This window comes from Triticum urartu, chromosome 5, assembly GCF_003073215.2.
Source record: "Triticum urartu cultivar G1812 chromosome 5, Tu2.1, whole genome shotgun sequence".
Taxonomy (NCBI): domain Eukaryota; kingdom Viridiplantae; phylum Streptophyta; class Magnoliopsida; order Poales; family Poaceae; genus Triticum; species Triticum urartu.
The window spans coordinates 510367364-510387215 of record NC_053026.1 but is presented as its reverse complement, the minus strand read 5'-3'; the positions used below and the strand labels follow the sequence as shown (position 1 = coordinate 510387215).

General features: G+C 46.8%; 1 protein-coding gene and 1 pseudogene across 1 annotated transcript; both read left to right on the top strand.

Annotated features, from left to right (window-relative positions):
• Window positions 1-641: 641 nt before the first annotated feature.
• Window positions 642-1318, top strand: LOC125510213 (annotated as a pseudogene).
• Window positions 1319-3978: 2660 nt separating this feature from the next.
• Window positions 3979-5350, top strand: LOC125510212 (dehydration-responsive element-binding protein 1H-like). The gene has a single exon (XM_048675313.1). The coding sequence runs from the start codon at window positions 4091-4093 to the stop codon at window positions 4826-4828; it is 738 nt and encodes a 245-aa protein (XP_048531270.1). The 5' UTR covers window positions 3979-4090; the 3' UTR covers window positions 4829-5350.
• Window positions 5351-19852: the final 14502 nt, after the last annotated feature.

Here is a 19852-nt window from a genome sequence, read left to right as displayed (position 1 = left end):
CTCCCTAATACAATGCTCGATAGTAAACTTCCCGAAATCTTCCAAATAACTGCGACATTCATCCAACACCAGCGCTGCCACCATAGAATAGCCTCCATTCAGTTTGAGTGCCTCCACCATCGTGATATTATCTGATCTTACTATCACATTATGGCACTCTGTTTCCTTTGCTAGCTTCATTCCTTCCAATATAGCCGCAGCTTCAGCTGTCTCTACATCGGGTACATGATCGAGTGTTGCTGTTGCTGCAGACATGAAATTTCCACGATTGTCCCGGATGACTACTCCACAAGATCCTGCGTACTCTCCTTCTCTGAACGACGCATCGACATTAATGACTATCTGACCAGCGAAAAATCCCGGCCAGGTGTTCACTTTTGGTGTCATTTTTGGTTGTGCTCCACGGGCATAGTTCAGAGATAGGGCTGCTATTGCTACGGCCGTTCGCGCTGGAGAGACAATATCTACTCCAGTGCAAAACTTGCTTTTTCGGCCACAAAGATGCCGTGTCTCGCCTCAGCTCGATATTTATTGATGTTCGGAATAAAAATATCTACTCCAGTGCAAAACTTGCTTTTGCCTTCTTCCAGTAATAACTGATAGGCACTGAGCGCGTGACCGCGCTTATCTGCTTTCGCGCAGCCGCGCTTATCTGCTTTCGCGCTAATGCTATATGCCGGAGCTCTCCACCGGAGCACCGCGGCGAACAAGTACACCGGGCCTCATCCAGCCACCGTCTCTCCCAACGCAGCAAGTCACACTTCATGAGCTCCTCCACTAACTTCGATCGATCCATGGACGCCGCGTCCCCGTCCGACGACCAGGAGCAAGGGCTGCACCAAACGGTGTGGTCGGATCCGCCGAAGCGACCGGCGGGGCGCACCAAGCTCAAGGAGACGCGCCACCCGGTATACCGTGGCCTGGCCGGGGGGTGGGTGTGCGAGCTGCGCGTGCACGGGACGAAGGGTTCCAGGCTCTGGCACAGCACCTTCGCCGCCGCTGAGACGGCGGCGCGCGCGCTCGCGCTATCCGGCTGCGGCGCCTGCCTCAACTTTGCCGACTCCCGCCTGTTGGATGCTGCCAGTTCTCGCGGCCGGGTTGATCGGCTTCGGCAGCGCACATGTGATCAAGGACGCAGTGGCCATCGCCGTCGTGGCGGGCCAGCGCAAGCAACCGCTTGTGTCTCCGACGAAGGTGGCCGACTAAGACGAGCACGCCCATAGCTAGCCGAGGCACAGCGCGCTGTCCATATTTCATGTCCAGCGAACTGTTGGACGAACTCTGGTTTGGCGGCATGGACGCGTCATACTTCGCGAGCTTGGCGCAGGGCATGCTCGTGGAGCCATCGGCCAACGGAGATTGGCGGGACTACGGCGGTGAGTAGACTAGAGTGGCCTGGAGACGCCCTATGGATATGGAGCTACTTGCTCGACTAGAGCAGTGTAAACTAGTGCTATTATTCTATGGAGCCAGTGCTTGCTTCAATATTCTATGGAGTATTGGTATAGATTCTGTTCTTCTCAATATGGGAAGAAACAGAGTAGGCATGGAGCGCAATTTTTCCCCAATGTGTTCATTCACTTATCGAGAAAGTTTCCTGTTTCTATTTTTGGGAAGGACTCATTTGCTCTTCACCTTTTATCAGTATAGCCAATAAAGTGTGAATAGTACTCTACTACCGTAAAAGTGAATAGTGCGTCCATTATTGGTCCAGAACTCGTGTGAGCACGTACTCCATGAACCCAAATAAATCATTCTATGACAAGAAGTTTACATGAATTTTATTTGTTATATATAAAAAGATTATACATGAACGAGCAAAAGACACACGGAGGTGCGTTACACCAAATAATGGGTTGCCAAAGGTAAATCTAAGTAACGCGGAAAGAAATTACTTATCTTGTTTTTTGTTCTTTGATTCAAATTTGGACTGTAAATTTGGGTCAGGTTATACTAATTCACTATTGGCCCAGAACTCGAGTATGTAGGTTGTGTCTACGTATTCAAATATGTTTAGCGTATTTGGATGCTTTATGAAGGATTTTAGTTCTTGGTATGCCAGTTCCCCCACAAAACACGATATGCAGGGTAATATTGCATGGACTCGCTTGCACTGTCGAAACCTTGACTTTTCCTTTAATTTCCTGTCAAATTTCTCGCAACGATGTGAGATGCTGCATTCGATCGATGTACCGAGGAATGACCCCGGTGAAAGTATAGAACATACACGCAATGTTAATCTTCACGAGTCATATTTTCAGCGTCCACACAGAGTAAATCACTCCCATCACTTTGAAGCCTCATTTGGTTTGGAGGATTTTCATAGAAAAATCGTAGGAATAAGTATTTCAGAGGAAAATTTTCTATAGATGCATTCATAGGAAACATGTACATGAATTTTATAGGAATACTATTCATTTCATGTGTTTTTGGAGAAAACTAGACATCCACTCAAAGCTCTTTTTTTTTTAGGGGCGAGGCAAGACAACCCCTTACGTTGACAAGTGGCATTCCCATCAAATTTCTATACCACACCTGATTCCTACGTTTTAGTTTTCTCCAAACCGAAAATGAGGCCTGACATGGTCACTCTTGTTGTTGACTTCAACACCAACAAAAAAATAAGAATATGACGGGCAACCCATAAATTCCTAGATTTAAGTAGTGAATCACCTGTCATGAGGAGGAAGAGAACATGGTGACATGAGGAGGGTTAAGAAGAGAGATGATCAAGCTGACAGGGTTCATGCACAGGTGCTCGACATGCACCCGCTGTGGGTAATCTCGATGCCATCCCCTCTCACTTGATTAACCCTTGTCGATGATGGTTTATCAAATGATGGAATGGGAGGATGAAACGCCAAGGAAGAATGTGAGTCTAGCTTGGCATACCTACAACGAAAAAAACTAGGCAGGCCAAGCTAAAGGAAAGCACAAAACAAAAATCAAGTTATAAACCATATATGACTTCCGTAAGCATTGGTAAGCACTAATTACTTTTGGTTCTTATTGGTTGCAAGATCAATAGATGACGCCAGTGAAATTTGGGAAAAGAATCAAAGAGCGGAAATTACACCTATGCTTGTTGGCTAGGTCGCCCATTGCCATCTCAAAGGGGATGGATGCGAATTGTTTATATGTTTCCGATACAATTTGTTGAAATTCCTTCTACTCCGGATACAAGGTTGTCTTGGTATGCTAGTAATTATATTTACTGATGGGCTAAGTGGACCATGACACACCTCGCCCCTCCAGTATCCCTGAGTGACTGTACCTACACGCCTCTGTCGTTTTCTTTGCTTTAGATGATTTGGCAAGCTTGAGGGACTAATTGCGTTCGTAATAGAAAAGCAAAAGTCCTTCATAGATCAGGGTTGGTTTTTGTTTGGTACCCGCTACTCTACCCGAAAAGCACATAAAAGTTACTCCCTCCTTAAGCTAATATAAAAGCGTTTAGAGAACTAAAGTAATGATCTAAACGCTGTTATATTAGTTTACAGAAGGAGTACAACTGATTCAAACAAGGCCAAATGTTGTCACATGGTAGCTAAATACACTTCACCAGCAAAACAAAACGTAAATACACTTCCACATCACAAGAACACACTGATTTGATGCTAAGATGAAAACGCCGGGAATGGGATACACCAACACACCTAAATTAGCAAGTTGGCCGTCACCCACGTTTTCTCGCACCCAGCCGACGAGCACAAACGCGGTTAAAAAGATACTCCATGCATGCCTATGGGCTGTGAGGTGATGGAGGGAAGCTGCCTTTTCTTTGCTTAACGCAGCAAACCCCCTACACGTCTACACCGAGGAGTCATGCTACACGCGTCGACCGGGGAGCGGTCCAGCGCCGCACACCACAAGCTGTCCCCGCGCCGACGGGCAAAGCCGTCGCATTTCACCGCGTACCGCAAAACTATAAATAAGCACACTCTAGGCAAGCCACTGGTTTACTGAGTACTCCTAGTCTCATAGGTCATAGCCACCAAGGCAGCAGCCATCACGGCTCCTTACTCCAGCCAGCCAACTAGCCTAGCAAAAGTACGTAGTACCACCGCCTAGCTTGCTCGGCGGAGCGGCAATGGACACGGGCCCGGAGCGCAACTGGAACTCGCCGGCATCCCCGCCGTCCTCGCTCGAGCAGGGGATGCCGACGTCGCCTGCGTCGCCGACGCCGAAGCGCCCCGCGGGGCGAACCAAGTTCAAGGAGACGCGCCACCCGGTGTTCCACGGCGTGCGCCGCCGGGGCAGCAACGGCCGGTGGGTGTGCGAGGTGCGCGTGCCGGGGAAGCGCGGCGAGCGGCTCTGGCTCGGCACGCACGTCACCGCCGAGGCGGCCGCGCGCGCGCACGACGCCGCCATGCTCGCGCTGTACGGCCGCACCCCCGCCGCGCGCCTCAACTACCCCGACTCGGCGTGGCTGCTCGCCGTGCCCTCCTCCCTCTCCGACCTGGCGGACGTCCGGCGCGCCGCCATCGGGGCCGTGGTGGACTTCCTGCGCCGGCAGGAGGCGGGCGCCAGCGCCGGCGCCGTCGCTGAGGAGGCCCACGTCGACGGGATCGCCTCCGCCGCGTCGGCGCCAGACAATGCCAGCTCGTCGGCGGCGGCGGCCCACTCACAGCCGCCATGCGCCAATGCGGGGTACGAGGTGCCGGACGCATTGTGCCACGACATGTTCGAGCTCCACACGTCGGGCGAAATGGACGCGGGCACGTACTACGCGGACCTGGCGCAGGGGCTGCTCCTGGAGCCGCCGCCGCCGCCGTCCAGCGGGGCGAGCTCGGAGCACGGAGACGATGCGGCGCTATGGAACCACTGATGACACCGAGCGGGGACTCGGGTCAAAACTATCTTGGCTCCGTTGATTTATTTCTTTATTATTTATTCCGAAAAAGCGCCCCGTACGTGCACGGTGTGGACCCATGATGGGCATAATAAAAGGCCAGTGATAGGCGCCGGTGCGCCGGCCCAATTTTGGGCCGGTCGCAACGCACCCGTCCAATTCATCCATTAACAGCCGTTAGATGTAACGCCCCTTCCCCCACTCTTAAAAAAATTTGACGCTCCCTACAATCGTCTTCTTCCCAATTCCCCACGCTTCCGCACACAGAGGATCGCCCCCTCCCCTCCCCTCGACTTGCCGTCGTCGGGGCCGTGGTCGACGAGCTCCGGCTGGGTCCTGACCTGTGGCCGTCAGGATTGCATCATGACCGCCAGTGGGGCCCTCTGGACGCGGTCAGCGACGGATTGCAGCCCTCCCGACTGGTTCCAGCTCGCGGTTCGCCATGGTTGCAGCATGCCCTGACGTCACCGCCACTGGCTTGCCGCGGCCGTTGGCTTGCATCTTGGTGTCCAACAAAGAAAATTATGAAAAACAGACAAAATTCTCGAGTGGTCGGTTGAAGCAAAATATTACTAGGTTCCAGCAAAAAAAAGCTCCAGTTCCAGCAAAATAAAATTTGATAGGAAAAAAAGCTCCAGTGGTTGTAGCAAAAAAAATACTAGTTTCCAGCAAAAATATGAGCCAGTTCCAGCAAAAATAAATTTAGCAAGGAAGAGCTCCAAGGTTGATAGTAGCAAAAAAAACAAGCTAGTTCCACTAAAATAACATGCCGGTTCCAGCAAAAACACCTCAGAGGCAACCGATGGCTAAACGGTTCCGGCACCGGCGAACCCGCGGGGCGTAGCTTCGCCCCGCTGGATGCAGCTTGGCCAGACGACGGTTGCAGCTCCGCCACTGGTGGCTGCAGCTCCCATAGCAGTCGTAGCTTGCCCCGTCGATGCGGCGTCGTCGAATGCAACTCAACCCACCATCGGTTGCAGCTCTGCCAACTAGGGGTTGTAGCTTCTCGTCGCCGTGGTTGCAACTCCACCAAGCCAGCTTCTGCTCGCATATCGGTGGGCGCTGTCGCCGCCACTGGTGGTGGTCTCGCAGCACTTCGGTGGTCAGCTGAAGAAGGAGAAGGAGATGGGAGAGAGGATGCGAGAAAAAAAATGGTGCCGCGTGTTGGGGAAAAGGAGTGGCTGAGAGCACCTCGTGTGAAAGAGATAAGATGGATGGAGCAAAGAGCGGTGCATGGGCCCTATGCTACAGGAGCGAACAGAGGCGCTGGATTTTTCTTCTAATCACACGACGCGCGCGCGGGTTCGGCCAGCGCGCCGGTGTTAAACATTACCCATAATAAAATCGCGGGACATTTGGGCGCACCAAAACCGGTCTCACATAACCACATACTCCTGGACATATGAAGGCCGGCAAGCGAGAAAGAAGTCGGCTTCCTATTAAATGAGCTTATAAAAGACGATGAACAGGGAAAGCGAAAGGCAGCACCGGCCGGCTGACACGAATGCCGGCTGTAAAATAAGTAAACAAGATGGTCCAGAAATAGGTGCCGTTGGTTCACGTGCGGTTACCATAAGGAGCGACGTCCACTAGTTCCTGCAGCTGGATATTTGCCCGCTCCGGCCTCCAGGCGGCAAACCGCAATTAACCCACAAGATGTGGCCGAGACCCGGCCATGTCAGCCGGTGAAAGCACGAGAGCACTGAATATAGTATGATGACTTTTCCTTGGAGATTTCGATTTCGTGCCCAGAGATCGTTGTCGCTGTGCCCGAGCTGTCGCGTCAGTGGGGATGGGTCGCTGTCCGTGACCGTGGGCGAGGAAGCAGGCAGCTGGGGCCGTCGCCGGTGGTCCCGCCGCGTCACTCTCTCGCCCCCACTACTAGAGCACAGCAAGGCAGAGGCAGGTCAAGATGCATGCCAAGATGATTAATTATGTTTTGCCACAAAAGTGCTACTCCGGCTTGAGATATTTCATGCTCGTTGTGGGGAAAAGATATTCCTAGAGCGCAGGTAGTGCCATGAAGCTGCCTGCCCCAGAATAGGCTGTATTTCTTGGCGCGCGGTCACCACAACGGGCAGCATCCATCCACTAGTTTGCTCGTGTAGATTAGATGCAGGGGGTGGTGGTCCAGGTACGCTAATCAATCCACAGGAGGCCTCCACAGGATGTGGTAGAGACCCATCCAACCATCCCCGTCTGGCGGTTAAAGCTATCTCCTATCTGTATCACTCACTGGTGGGGCAGCTGACCGTGGCTTTGAGGGAGCAGCTGCATGGTCGTACATGCACGTCGCGCTCTGGGCTCCCCTCCTACGCATCCTATGGCCAACCGGGTGCAACATGCCACGATGTGATATGTGTAACGCGTGGCCGCAGGTCCGCTCTGGTGCACATGCCCGCCGCCCAAATCACGTGATGCTAGTGAAGGGGCCGCGTTCGGTCCCGCCCTGGTTAGATATTTCTAGTTCCATTATTATGCAAGCAGATCTTTTTTTCATCCCCCCACCCCTCCAAAAAAATGCAAGCAGTTTTTCCATACATTTTCCTTTTTATTTGCACCAGGAAAAGGTGAGCTACTATTGATTTCTGGTCTATGTTCGCAGCCATTTAGATGACGATTTTCAGCCCAATTTATTAAGGCCAATAGACTTATGGAATGTTCAGGTCCATGTGCATCCAGCAGGAATTGAACCCGTAAATCTACAAATTATGAGCTATGCGCTTTAACCATTCAGCCATGGATGTTTAACATGGAAAACTTTGTTTTTGCCACTCTAACATTTGACCACTTTACTCATGCCACTCTCAAATAGGACATCTCATTTTTGCCAGTATTAGTTTTTGACGATGTATCACAAATGCCATTATGTGGCAAAAGCAAAAGAACATTTTACTTTTGCCATTCTTAGCATTTGACTATGTATCACAATTGTCACTCTAAATTTTTTACTCTTGCCACAGAATGGCAATTGTGACGTAATGTCAAAAGTTAACATTACTAGGGAAAAACCTAGCAGTAGCGTCGGTTCTAGGTATAGCAATAGCGCGGGGCACCGCGCTACTGCTACGGCACTACAGCTAAAGTGTAGTAGTAGTGTGTGTTTACCCGCGCTACTGCTATACATGCTTAGCAGCAGCGCTTTTGGTAGAAAGCGCTACTAATAATTACTAGCAGTGCGCCTCTCTACGCGCGCTACTACTATTATTACGTATTTCTTTTTTGTTTTATGTCGTATTCATACACCATTATACAAGTTTTCATACAGTAGCAATTTAGATATTGTTTTTACATCATAATGATTATTACATCATTGGGTGAAAGAACCGTGGATTAGTTTCAAGTGCATGGATCCAAAGTAACCAATGGTCACTTTGGATCCATCCACTTGAAACTAATGTGCGGTTCTTTCACCCAATGACATAATAACTTATCATCATCATCATCATCATCATTAACAACTTATCATCATAATATATCATTGTCATATAACAACTCCTCATCATCATCATTTTCGTTCATGAGACATCATATAACAACTTGGTCACTAGTTATAATAAAAACTTCTCATCATCATCGTAGTCATATATAATCAACACTAACTAATTGTTCTTAATACCTAGGACCTACTCCTCTCTCCTAGGTAAAATACCATAAAATAGATAAACCGGTCCATCTCCATAAATGGAGAATGGACATAAACCTATCTCCAACTTGTGGCTTGTGCACATTCATTTTGCCTCCAATTAGTTGCGTGTGCGCATTCATCACTTTGCTTCATTCTTTGATTTTGAGCCTTCCATCATTTGAAGAAATCGAGTATGCAGTATGGTAAGCCTTCGAAGGAGTTGGTCGTAAGCTAACCATATGCATATCACCTTCGGTAAATAGTATGTCAGGCACAACCTCCTTCGGGAGCCTCTGTTCAAAAACGTAATAGCAACATATATAGTTAGCAATGTAGTTTACTTAAGAATAATGTATGAAATGAAGTTACCATCATTAACAAAATCTTACCAAGTTTCTGGCAATGAAGTTACCATCAAGCAATTTATGGACTAGTGGCATGTATCTAGTATAATTTGGGCTGATAGAGTGATTGGTTTTGAAGGCCTCAACATCTTCTATGAATGAGAGAAGACAACCTTTCTCCTCACAATTAAGCTCGGAGTCATAGCTGTAGTATGTGATATCTACAATCTTTCGAGTATTTCTTGAAGATAAGAAATAAGCTGACAATTATAAATAAATAAGTTTAGTACCGACGAACACCAAATATTTTTAAATTAATAATATAAATTACTAAAGTTAACAAATTAGTTTGACAAACTCACATCTAGGCAAAACTGGAGGCATATCCACATCCACCCAGATGTCAATATTATCATCATCATCATAATCTTTGGGACGAATATCAAATCTTATTTGCATTCCCTCCTCAAATCCATATGCCTTGCAAAGAGCTTCCCATTTAGAGCAACCAAAATGGGAGTGATTGACCGCATTGTACAGCTTAACCAGAAACTCATAACCATGTTTAGTTCTTAAGTGAGCCCTCCTCGCCTCCACATTCTCAAAGTCATCTAAACCAAAACCAAGCTCCTCCAATACATATGGTCTAGCATGACACGGGATGTACTAATCGAATTGAAAATAATCCAGAAATTACACATTGAACAAAAGAAGCACAAGTGATGACATTAATTACGAAGAAATGATTGTCGTTGCGTACCGTACAAACATCAAAGGTCTCTTCCAGCTTCACGGTGAAAAACCTATCATTTTGCAGGTGAGGAATCCTGTCGCACAAACCCCAGTCATTGTAGCAGTACCCGCACTCCGGGATCCCATCATCATCAGACATCTTCGGTGTTCAAAATTCAAAGATTATAACTCGACGACAAAACCCAAAATGGCATTAAATGCTCTTTTTGGCATTTCCAACGCACTCGATATTTCCTATATTATAGCACAAGCCAGGGCAAAATTCACGGAAAAATCTGGAATCACCTTTGCTAAAAAAACGACATATCGAGCGCTTGAAATTTGCCGAAACGGAAATTAATCAACACTCCGGCAAAACATAGGCCACTCGGAGGTGTTCCCTACAAACATGGCCAGTTGGGCAAGCACATATCCTATTTGAGCAACACTAGATATACATGCTTATATCTACATCATGTTAGCATTCAAACTTGATGGTCATTGCATTTCAATGGTTGAAAATATGAACAAAAATATTTCAAAATATCTTATATATAATCCTAACATAACTAAATTTGCCAATATAGGTCTCTCTCTCTCTAAACTAGTTCTATTAAGCACTTACTAAATAAACTAGTTTTATTAACTACTTACTAAATAAACTAGTTCTATTAAGCACTTACTATAAATAAACTAGTTCTATTAAGCACTTACTATAAATAAATTATTTATATTAACCACTTACTAAATAAACTATTTCTATTAAACACTTGCTAAAAAATTCTAGTACCCTAGTTCTACCCTGAATTTTCTTACTTCTATTTTATTCAAAACACCTAAAATAGTCTAAAAAATATTCTATTAAAAAACCTACATTCTACAATGTCTACATTCTAAAATCTACATTTAAATTACCTACATTCTACAAGAACAGAGACAAGGGAGGGAGGGAGGAGGGGTAGGAAGGAGGGAGGAAGGAGGGAGGAGGCGGGAAGGAGGGGGAGGGAGGAGGAGGGAGGTAGGAGGAGCTACCTCGATGGCGGTGACGGCGCGGGGGGGGGGGCGACGGCGGCGGGATGGAGGAGGGAGCTAGGGAGGGAGGGGGCGATGGCGGCGGGATGGAGGAGGGAGGGAGCTAGGGAGCTAGGGAGAGGGAGGGGAGGCGGCGGCAGCAGCTGGCAGCAATGCGGCGGCGGCGGACGACGGGGTGAGGGTGAGAGTGAGTGGAGTGAAGAGGGGAGAGTGAGGGGCGGCCGGGCCGGGTGGAGAAGATAGGATGGCTTTAGCAGTAGCGCTCTTTAGGGCAAAGCGCTACTGCTAAGCTCAATAGTAGTAGCGTGTTTACTGAACATGCGCTAATGCTATAACTAGTTTGGCGGCAAGGTCGTGGCAATTATAGTAGTAGCGATGTTCACTTATGACGCGCTACTACTATGTGTATATCAGTAGCGTGTTTTGTTGAGATGCACTACTGCTAAGTAGCAGTAGCGCCTTATTTTAAACTGCGTTGCTAGTAAGATTCTTGCGTTGCTAGTAAGACTCTGTGTATAAGGTTTTCCCTAGTAGTGTAAGAGTGACAAAAGTGAAATGTCAAACTCTAGAGTGGAAAAAGCAAAGTCGGCAAAAAGGTAGAGTGGTAAAACATTGTTTTCCCATTTATTAATACGAACCTTCATTTTTATATTGGTTCTTGTGTCTACCGAGAAATGATTATTTCTCATATTCTAATAAATAATAAGCCTAAAAACAAAGAGAGCTCACATTCTTCATGATAGTCCACAATATGAATGGTCACCGTCCTGAGCTCGGCTAATTTGTGAAAAATGTTATCTTGGATCTTAGTACATTGGAAATTTACTGTCTTTCGAGGGGGGTGGTCGATGCTAATATTACTAATGCCCCACTTGGAATCCATGTAAAAAAGTAATCACGTATCAGTATATCACTTTACGATGGTATTTTTACTAGCTACCAATGAAACAATCCAACCACTGCATTTCCTTGTATATTGTTTAGGGGTCTTGGTGTAATTTTGATTATGCATGTGATGCTTTTGTACTTTTGGTGAACCATTTATAACAAATCAGGATCCTTTTTGCAAAAAGAGAGAGAGAGAGAGAGAACTTGATCTAAACAAGCAACATAAACAGAAATGACCTACAAACTCCACACCATGTCAAGCTCAGTTTACATACAAATACAAAGACACACTAACACAAGGAACTTGCTAGACATATCCATTAATATATGGTGAAGTATTTCAAGAACCACAAGATCAACAAAACTACGAAAAAATTTCAAGGATGGCTCGATAAAATCAATAAGGCTGTAATATAGGGAGTCGATAAGGATATGCGGGATGTGCTAACATAAGAGGACATTTATTTCCAACTCGTCGAATGCATAAACACGAGGAATAGATCAGTCAAAAGAAAGGGACTGCTTGTTAGCAATCACAACAACACCTTCGGCAAAAAGATGGTGTGAAAATAATAAAGAAGCAAACGAAAAGCTCCTAGCAATACGTTGCATTGTCACCAGGACGGACAGTGTTGGGCCAATCCTCGGGCTGGTTACACTGTACTATAGCTACATTATGCTAGATAGTGCTTCTGAAAGCCCGCTGGTGGTCTTTGCGCTCCTGGCCATGACATAGTGTGACTGTTGTCTCCACCCCCGATTTGGCATGATCGCTAGAAGAACAAATGAAACAGGAATTATAATTCAAACGTCATCAATGAATCACCCTTTGCTCTAGCTTGAGAGTATTTAGCCATGTTATAGCTTGAGAAAGGGCAAGACATACACGCTTTCAAGAAATATTCTTCATGCTTTGCTCTGCCATATGCTAAAATGTTTGCTGACTCTATGACTACAAGTTTGTTAATATGTTTTGCAGATCATATGTGTTTTCTAGTTGCACACATGATTGAAAAACTAGCCACCATTGTCATTTTCATGAATCGAAGGCATCTCCTTTTCATCAATCAAGGCAATTGGATTTTGATATCTTAACAGGCGTTTAAGATAAAAGAAACCTACACATCTCTCGACATTTCAAATATCAACAACTTTACACATCATGAGAAGGCTAGAACCACAACTGCAAGGGAAAATAATCGAGCTAGCCAGTAGAAAGCTAAGACTAGGCACAACAAGGAGGAAAATATAATATCTAACGGATAGGGAACTACTAAATAATCATTCGGTCACTCATATAATCCCAAAAGCTATCACAATAAAATACAACAACATTAGACAAGAAATAATTGGCATCAGATGTGTATCTACTTGCTAGCTGTTGATTTAGTACTAGAACTGAGTGGAGTTTTATCTTTCGTTGGAAGGTGTAGTTGTGCATCTGTGTCCAACAACATTCCCTATGGTAACTTTCCACAAGCATGAAAGAAAAATCGATCATTGTCATTGTGAATGACAAACAAATGGCACTCCAAAACAAAAGATTGTGTCTTTGATGCTCTATAATTTCTGAAATGTGTGTTTCCTTTTTCAATGGATCACAACATGTACAATTTATTCTGGTAGAAGATAGCAAGTCCACGTCCACTAATCTAAAACAAGTGTTGATTCGTGTCACCGGCAAGGCCAAAGTGTCATCCAGAGCTCTGATCCGTTGGTCGATGATCCCAACTACTGTTGCGGACGTTGGTAAACTTTCGATCTAGTGGTTGATCCTAATAGTAAAAATAGTAAAAGGTTAACCTTGGCAGCTTGCTATTGCACCCCAATGAATAGTCAGAAGGACAAAATCGTCAACCAATTGTGCATAAAAACAAAATATTGAAGTGTTGGCTCACCCTCATTGTCATTGAGATCACTGCAAATGGTGTCTTTGCACATCCTTGAGGGTGATCATGTCAGTAGCTGTCACATGTCATCATTGGTGTCGCTTCCCCGCATGAACTTGCTCCCATATCACTGCTGGCAATGAAGTTATGCAGTGTGGTCCTGTCGCTACCGCTCTCGTCTTAGCGCGCTGAAGAAATAACCATGTGGCCAGCATCACCGTCTGTAGGGTTCCCTCCGTCCCACGCGTTTTGTTGTCCCTCGCCGTCCATACAATGTAAAGAGAAGTCATGTTGCGTGCGTGTGGGTGCGTGCGTGCGTTTGTGTGCGTGTGTGTGTGCACGTGCGTGCGTGTGTTGACCATGTGGCCGGCATCACCGTCTGTAGGGTTCCCTCCGTCCCACTCCGTTTTGTTGTCACTCGCCTTCCATACAATGTAAATAAAAGTCATGTTGTGTGTGTGCGCGCACGTGTGTGTTAGTTTTTTTAATGTCACGGGCTTAGATTGGACGGGAAAATAAACGAAAATGGCCACATCTAGACATTTTTTTGGCCTTGCTTGGAAAAATGTTGGGCGGCAGTAATTGTTTTCCTTTTTTTTGTAAATTACACATGGGCGAACTCGCTAGTCCGCCTAGCCACCGGAGCTACCATCACCTGCACATAGAGGCAGTATGGTTATTACCTAGGAATATGATCCTCTGCTCGTCGTCGTTTCCGACGACAACCAGAGTCTCAGGGGCTACTATCTACACAGGGCACACCTAGCATGTGCAGGACTATCATACATTCTTTTACGTACCTCAAAGCCTGTCAGTAGACTCATAAAAGCTTCATGCAATCCGCTTTCGGCGGACGATATTCTCTCCATCACCGTATTCATCAACACACGGTGTTCATCTGAGATGGCCGCTCGCCCCACCAACTCCCTCAGAACATTCGATCGCACACTAGACGGTGCCGGACTCTTTTGTCTGCTCTCTTCGGGAGCCGGACACTGGGAGCTTCAGGGGTCAATGGGATTATCTTCCGGCCTCACCGGACTCGGAGAGGCCCTCCGCGATGACACTTTAGGGTCGCCCGCTTCCGGAGCAGAGGAGTCTGGAGGAGGCGTTTCGCTCTCCATCATCTCTGGAAGAAGATCCCCCGAAGACGAGCTCATTTGAGAGGGGCTAAGGCCCGAACTGCAAAAATATATGCGGTGGTTATTCTCTCAGAAGAAAAAGATGGCATATCAGTACTATTAAAGTATTTTGGGTCACTTACGACTCGCGGGAGAATTGATCCCCCCGCGGACTTTGTGCGGCAACAGTGCCCCCCAAGGTAGGACCCTCTGTGGGAGACTTCTCCCGTTTGGAAGCTTCAGCTTCCGAATCCCGGGCGCAGTCCTTTTCCTCTTCTGGTCGTCTTGCTTCATGGAGACGCTCGCTCCCTCGGTTAGAACGGGCAACGTTGGGGGCCCGCGTCCGCCCGTATTATCCTCCACAGTATCTTCCTTCAAGGGCTCCGGGCAAGGTGCGGTCTGGAGCATCTTTTCCAATACCGGATTTTCCAAACCTTCAGGGAGGGGGGCCGAACACCGAATCAACTTCGCCTTTGTTAGCCAGTCCTGGTAAAAAAGCAAACTCTCAGAAATGACTTCGTAACAAAGGAGAGATAGTATGTTCGGCCGAAAGATGCCTTACCTGCTCGGCGGCGCGGTTACTACTCAGGCCCACGTCCTCGATGATTTCCGGACACTCCACCTGAGGTCCGAAGAATGAATTGTACATCTACTCGTGCGTCAGGCCGAGAAAATTTGAATGACATGCGGTCCCTTGGGATTGAACTCCCACAGGCAAAGAGGCCAGCGTTTGCAAGGCTGGACTGGACGAACCAGCATAACTTGTATTACCGCAACCAAACTGAAATCTCCATTGAAGAGATCTCGAATACGGCTTTGCAGTATAGGCACGTCCTTGGCTGGACCCCAGCTCAGACCTCTGCTGATCCATGACATCAATTGGGGTGGAGGGCCTGAGCGGAAAACAGGGGCGGTCGCCCACTTGGCACTTCTAGGAGCCGTGATGTAGAACCACTCCTGTTGCCACAATTCAGACACCTCTGGGATGGAACCTTTGGGCCACAGAGCTCCCGTCATCTTGTGTATTGAGGCACCTCCACACGCTGCATGTTGCCCCACGATCATCTTCAGCTTTACTTCAAAGGTCTTGAGCCATAGGCCAAAGTGAGGGGTAACCCGGAGGAAGGCCTCGCACACGACAATAAATGTCGTGATATGAAGAAAGGAGTCCGGAGCTAGATCATGGAAGTCTAGCCCATAATAAAACATCAAACCCCTGACAAAAGGATCCAGAGCAAGGCCTAGACCTCGGAGGAAGTGGGAGACGAACACGACGTTCTCGTTGGGTTCAGGGGTGGGGATGGCCTGCCCTCGGGGAGGCAGCCGATGCAAAATCTCGGCGGTCAGATATCTCGCCTCCCTCAACTTTTTGATGTCTTCTTCCATGACGGAGGAAGGCACCCATCGGCCTTGAAGGCTAGATCCGGACATGACTGAAGGTTCGGAGCACCTGACCTGAACTTCGGGCGTTTGAGCTTGAGGTGGGGAAAGGATTCGATTGAGCACGGGAGGGAAAAATAAAAGCCTTGTCCCCTTTATAAAGAGGGTGAATATCAAGCATCCTCTCCGTGTCCGTTTGGACTTGCCTATAATCTAGGAGTCCTAGAAGCGGTTGGGTTACCCACGCCCGTATTGATGAGAATCCCGGAATAAGGGGACACGATCTCTGCTTTAACAAGACGTGCCAAGGAAACCGCCTCGCATGACGCGCTGAGGTGGGATAATAAAACGACTCGGATAAAGGCTTGGCCGTGGTGTGTTACACTACGGAGTACGTCAGCAGATTAGATTTGTGTAAATATTATTCTCTCTATGGCAATATGTGGAGACTTATTTTGTAGAGCCGGACACTATCTTTGTGTTTAAAATCTTCTATGAAGTACTTGGAGGAGGAACCCGCCTTGCAATGACGAAGACAATCTGCGCGCCGGACTCGTCATCATTGAAGCCTGGTTCAGGGGCTACTGAGGGAGTCCTGGATTAGGGGGTGTCCGGATGGCCAGACTATACCTTCAGCCGGACTCTTGGACTATGAAGATACAAGATTGAAGACTTCGTCCCGTGTCCGGAAGGGACTTTCCTTGGCGTGGAAGGCAAGCTTGGCGATACGGATATGCAGACCTCCTACCATTATAACCGACTTTGTGTAACCCTAACCCTCTCTGGTGTTTATATAAACCAGAGGGTTTTAGTCCGTAGGACAACATACACAACAACAATCATACCATAGGCTAGCTTCTAGGGTTTAGCCTCTCCGATCTCCTGGTAGATCTACTCTTGTACTACCCATATCATCAATATTAATCAAGCAAGACGTAGGGTTTTACCTCCATCGAGAGGGCCCGAACCTGGGTAAAACTTCGTGTCCCTTGCCTCCTGTTACCATCCGGCCTAGACGCACAGTTCGGGACCCCCTAACCGTGATCCGCCGGTTTTGACACCGACACCCCCCTTGGGGCCGCCACCTCTCCTCCCCCCTTTATATACATGGGAGGGGGCACCCCAAAGACACACCAAGTCTTCTCTTAGTCGTGTGCGGTGCCCCCCTCCACAGTTACACACCTCGATCATATCATTGTAGTGCTCAGGTGAAGCTCTGCGCCGGTAACTTCATCATCACCGTCACCACACCGTTGTGCTGACGGAACTCTCCCTCCTCCTCAACTGGATCAAGAGATCGAGGGACGTCATCGAGCTGAACGTGTGCTGAACATGGAGGTGTCGTACGTTCGGTGTTTGGATCGGTTGGATCGCGAAGACGTCCGACTAAATGAACCACGTTGCTAAACGCTTCCGCTTTCGGTCTACGAGGGTACATGGACACACTCTCCCCACTTCTTGCTATGCTTCTCCTAAATAGATCTTGCGTGATCGTAGGAAAATTTTGAACTACTACGTTCCCCAACATCCATACCATACTTCCTCTAGAAACAAAGTCTGTGGTACTTATTGATTTGATCCACTATGCCAGCAGGCAGAGAAAGCGTGCTCATGAAAAAGGTTGGCAGGCTAGTGAAGATGGACTTAATGAGTGTAAGCTTGTCTCCATAGGACAAGAATGTGGAGCAGCCTGCAAGTCTTATCAATTCTTTTAATAACAAGACCAAAGTCTTCTAGCTTGGGTTTGAGCAGACTTAGGGGCAGGCTAAGGTAAGTGAAAGGGAGGCTGCCAATGATGCGTCCAAGCTACTGGCTAAAATATGCATCTTTTGTTGACTAGTGTTGATTGGAATCATTGCAGATTTTCAAAATTGACACTTAAGCTAGTGTAGGTAGTGAAATGCATAAAAAGACTCTTGAGTTGCTCTAATTCAGTCTGCATAAGAAGACTCTTGAGTTGCTCTAATTGAATCTGCATGTAGGCATAATAAGGACAGTATCATCTGCATACTGTATACCTGAGAAATCGGGGCAGGGGTGCAGATCCAGGGGTTTTGATATGAGGCTGTTCTCCATTGCTTTATTCAGAATTGTTTGGAGCAGATCAACAACTAGCACAAATAGAAGTGGAGAAATGGGGTCTCCCTATCTAACACCTCTTTTATAGAGAAATTGTTTGCCAGGAACACCATTGAGAAGTGCTAAAGAGAAGTCAGATGTAAAGATCATAACCATCTACATGAGCCATCTAGGCCCAAAACCTCTTGCGATTAGGATTTCTCTGAAGGTTTGATGTTCAATCAGATCAAAAGCTTTCACAAAGTCCAGCTTGAGGATGATCAAGTTTTTGTTAGAATTTTACACTCATGGATGTACTCATAAGCCCAAGCCAAACAATCTTGAATGGATCTTGATTTTAAGAAACCATGCTGATTTGTATGTACCAATTTCAGTATCACTTTCTGCAGTCTGTTGGCAAGAAGCTTAGTAATAATCTTGATAGAGCAATTGAGAAGTGAGATGGGCCTGAAATCATTGGGGGAAATTGATGCATCTTTTTTGGGATGAGTATGATGAAAGAGTTGTTAATGCTCTGCAAGTTGATGCATCCTGTGAAGAAATCCTCTATCAATGCATAAAAATTAGGTGCCATAATATCCCAGTAGAATTTCACAAAATCTGTGTTGAAACCATCTAGCCCAGGAGCCTTATCTGAGGGAAGCTCTTGCATAACTTCATCAGTCTCTTCTTTAGAAAAAGGCTACTCTAACATTGAGAGATCAGTGTTTCTTTTCAACCAAAATATCCGGATTGAGAAGATTAAAAGTAGGAATAAAGGTGCTGAGCGATTTCCTAAAATCATTCAGGAGGATGCCAGCCTTCGCATTTTGATCTCTGAAGATTTCACCAGCATCACATTGTAGACTTTCAATGTGATTAACTATGTACCTTATGGTGGCCTTAGCTTGAAAGTATTTGGAGTTGGCCTCACTGAACTTGTCCCATCTAATAGTGGCCCTTTGTTGCGAGTAAATCTTCTGTGGTTCCAGTAGATGAAGAAGATGATCTTTAGGAAAATTCATGCCATTCCACTCTAGGATAGATAGCGGTTTGAACTCCTCCATGGTATCAAGAAAGAGGATCATTTCATTTGTGGCTCTGATTGAATTTCTCAACTGGGAAACTGTCTGTGACCAAAATTTTAGGCATTTCCTCAACCTCTTAAACTTAGCGGAGATTTTCTTAGCAGTATTAATTATGTGAATATCTTGCTCCCAGCTCTGTTTGACAACTTCTTTGGATCCCTATATTTTCATCTAGAAGTTTTCAAACCTAAAAAGTCTTAGCCTTGGGGATGTGGGTGCCAATTTGAATCAAACAAGGAGTGTGATCAGAAATTGGTTTCGTGGTGTCCGGCAGTAGGGAAACAAGTGGTATGCGACTATTAGGAAGCCTGATGTGGTCCACGAGCTTGGCGGGACATCCCGGAGCTAGCGATGCGCGCCTATGATGCCAAAGGGCTCGAGTTCTATACGAAAGGGGTGCTTCTAAACTTACCTGAGCATCGTGAGTACGCGGAGTTCCTCGCGCAGAGAACACAAGGATATGCATGAAGACTAAGGAGAAGGAGAACCTCCAGGTCGAGATGCAGTTCTTCGACCCCATGGTGAGGCAGCTTGTGACTCATGAGCAACTTGTGGAGATCAATAAAATTATGGCCCTTCAGTATTAAGCCAGGAAGATGGCAGAAGATGATCCCATAGAATTGGATGACCGAAAGGGTGAGAAGGGGGTGGTAGGTCCACGAGGGGCAACCACGAGGCCATTGGCTCCGGCCACTAGCTTGCTAGATGGGTAGTGCTAGTTCGTGTGAACTGTTTAACTGTATGCATATTTTATGTTTGAACTATGTGCATGGTTTGTATAATTGCTTAATTATAGGTATGTGTACAATGTCTAATAATGAACCTAGCTAGTTATATATT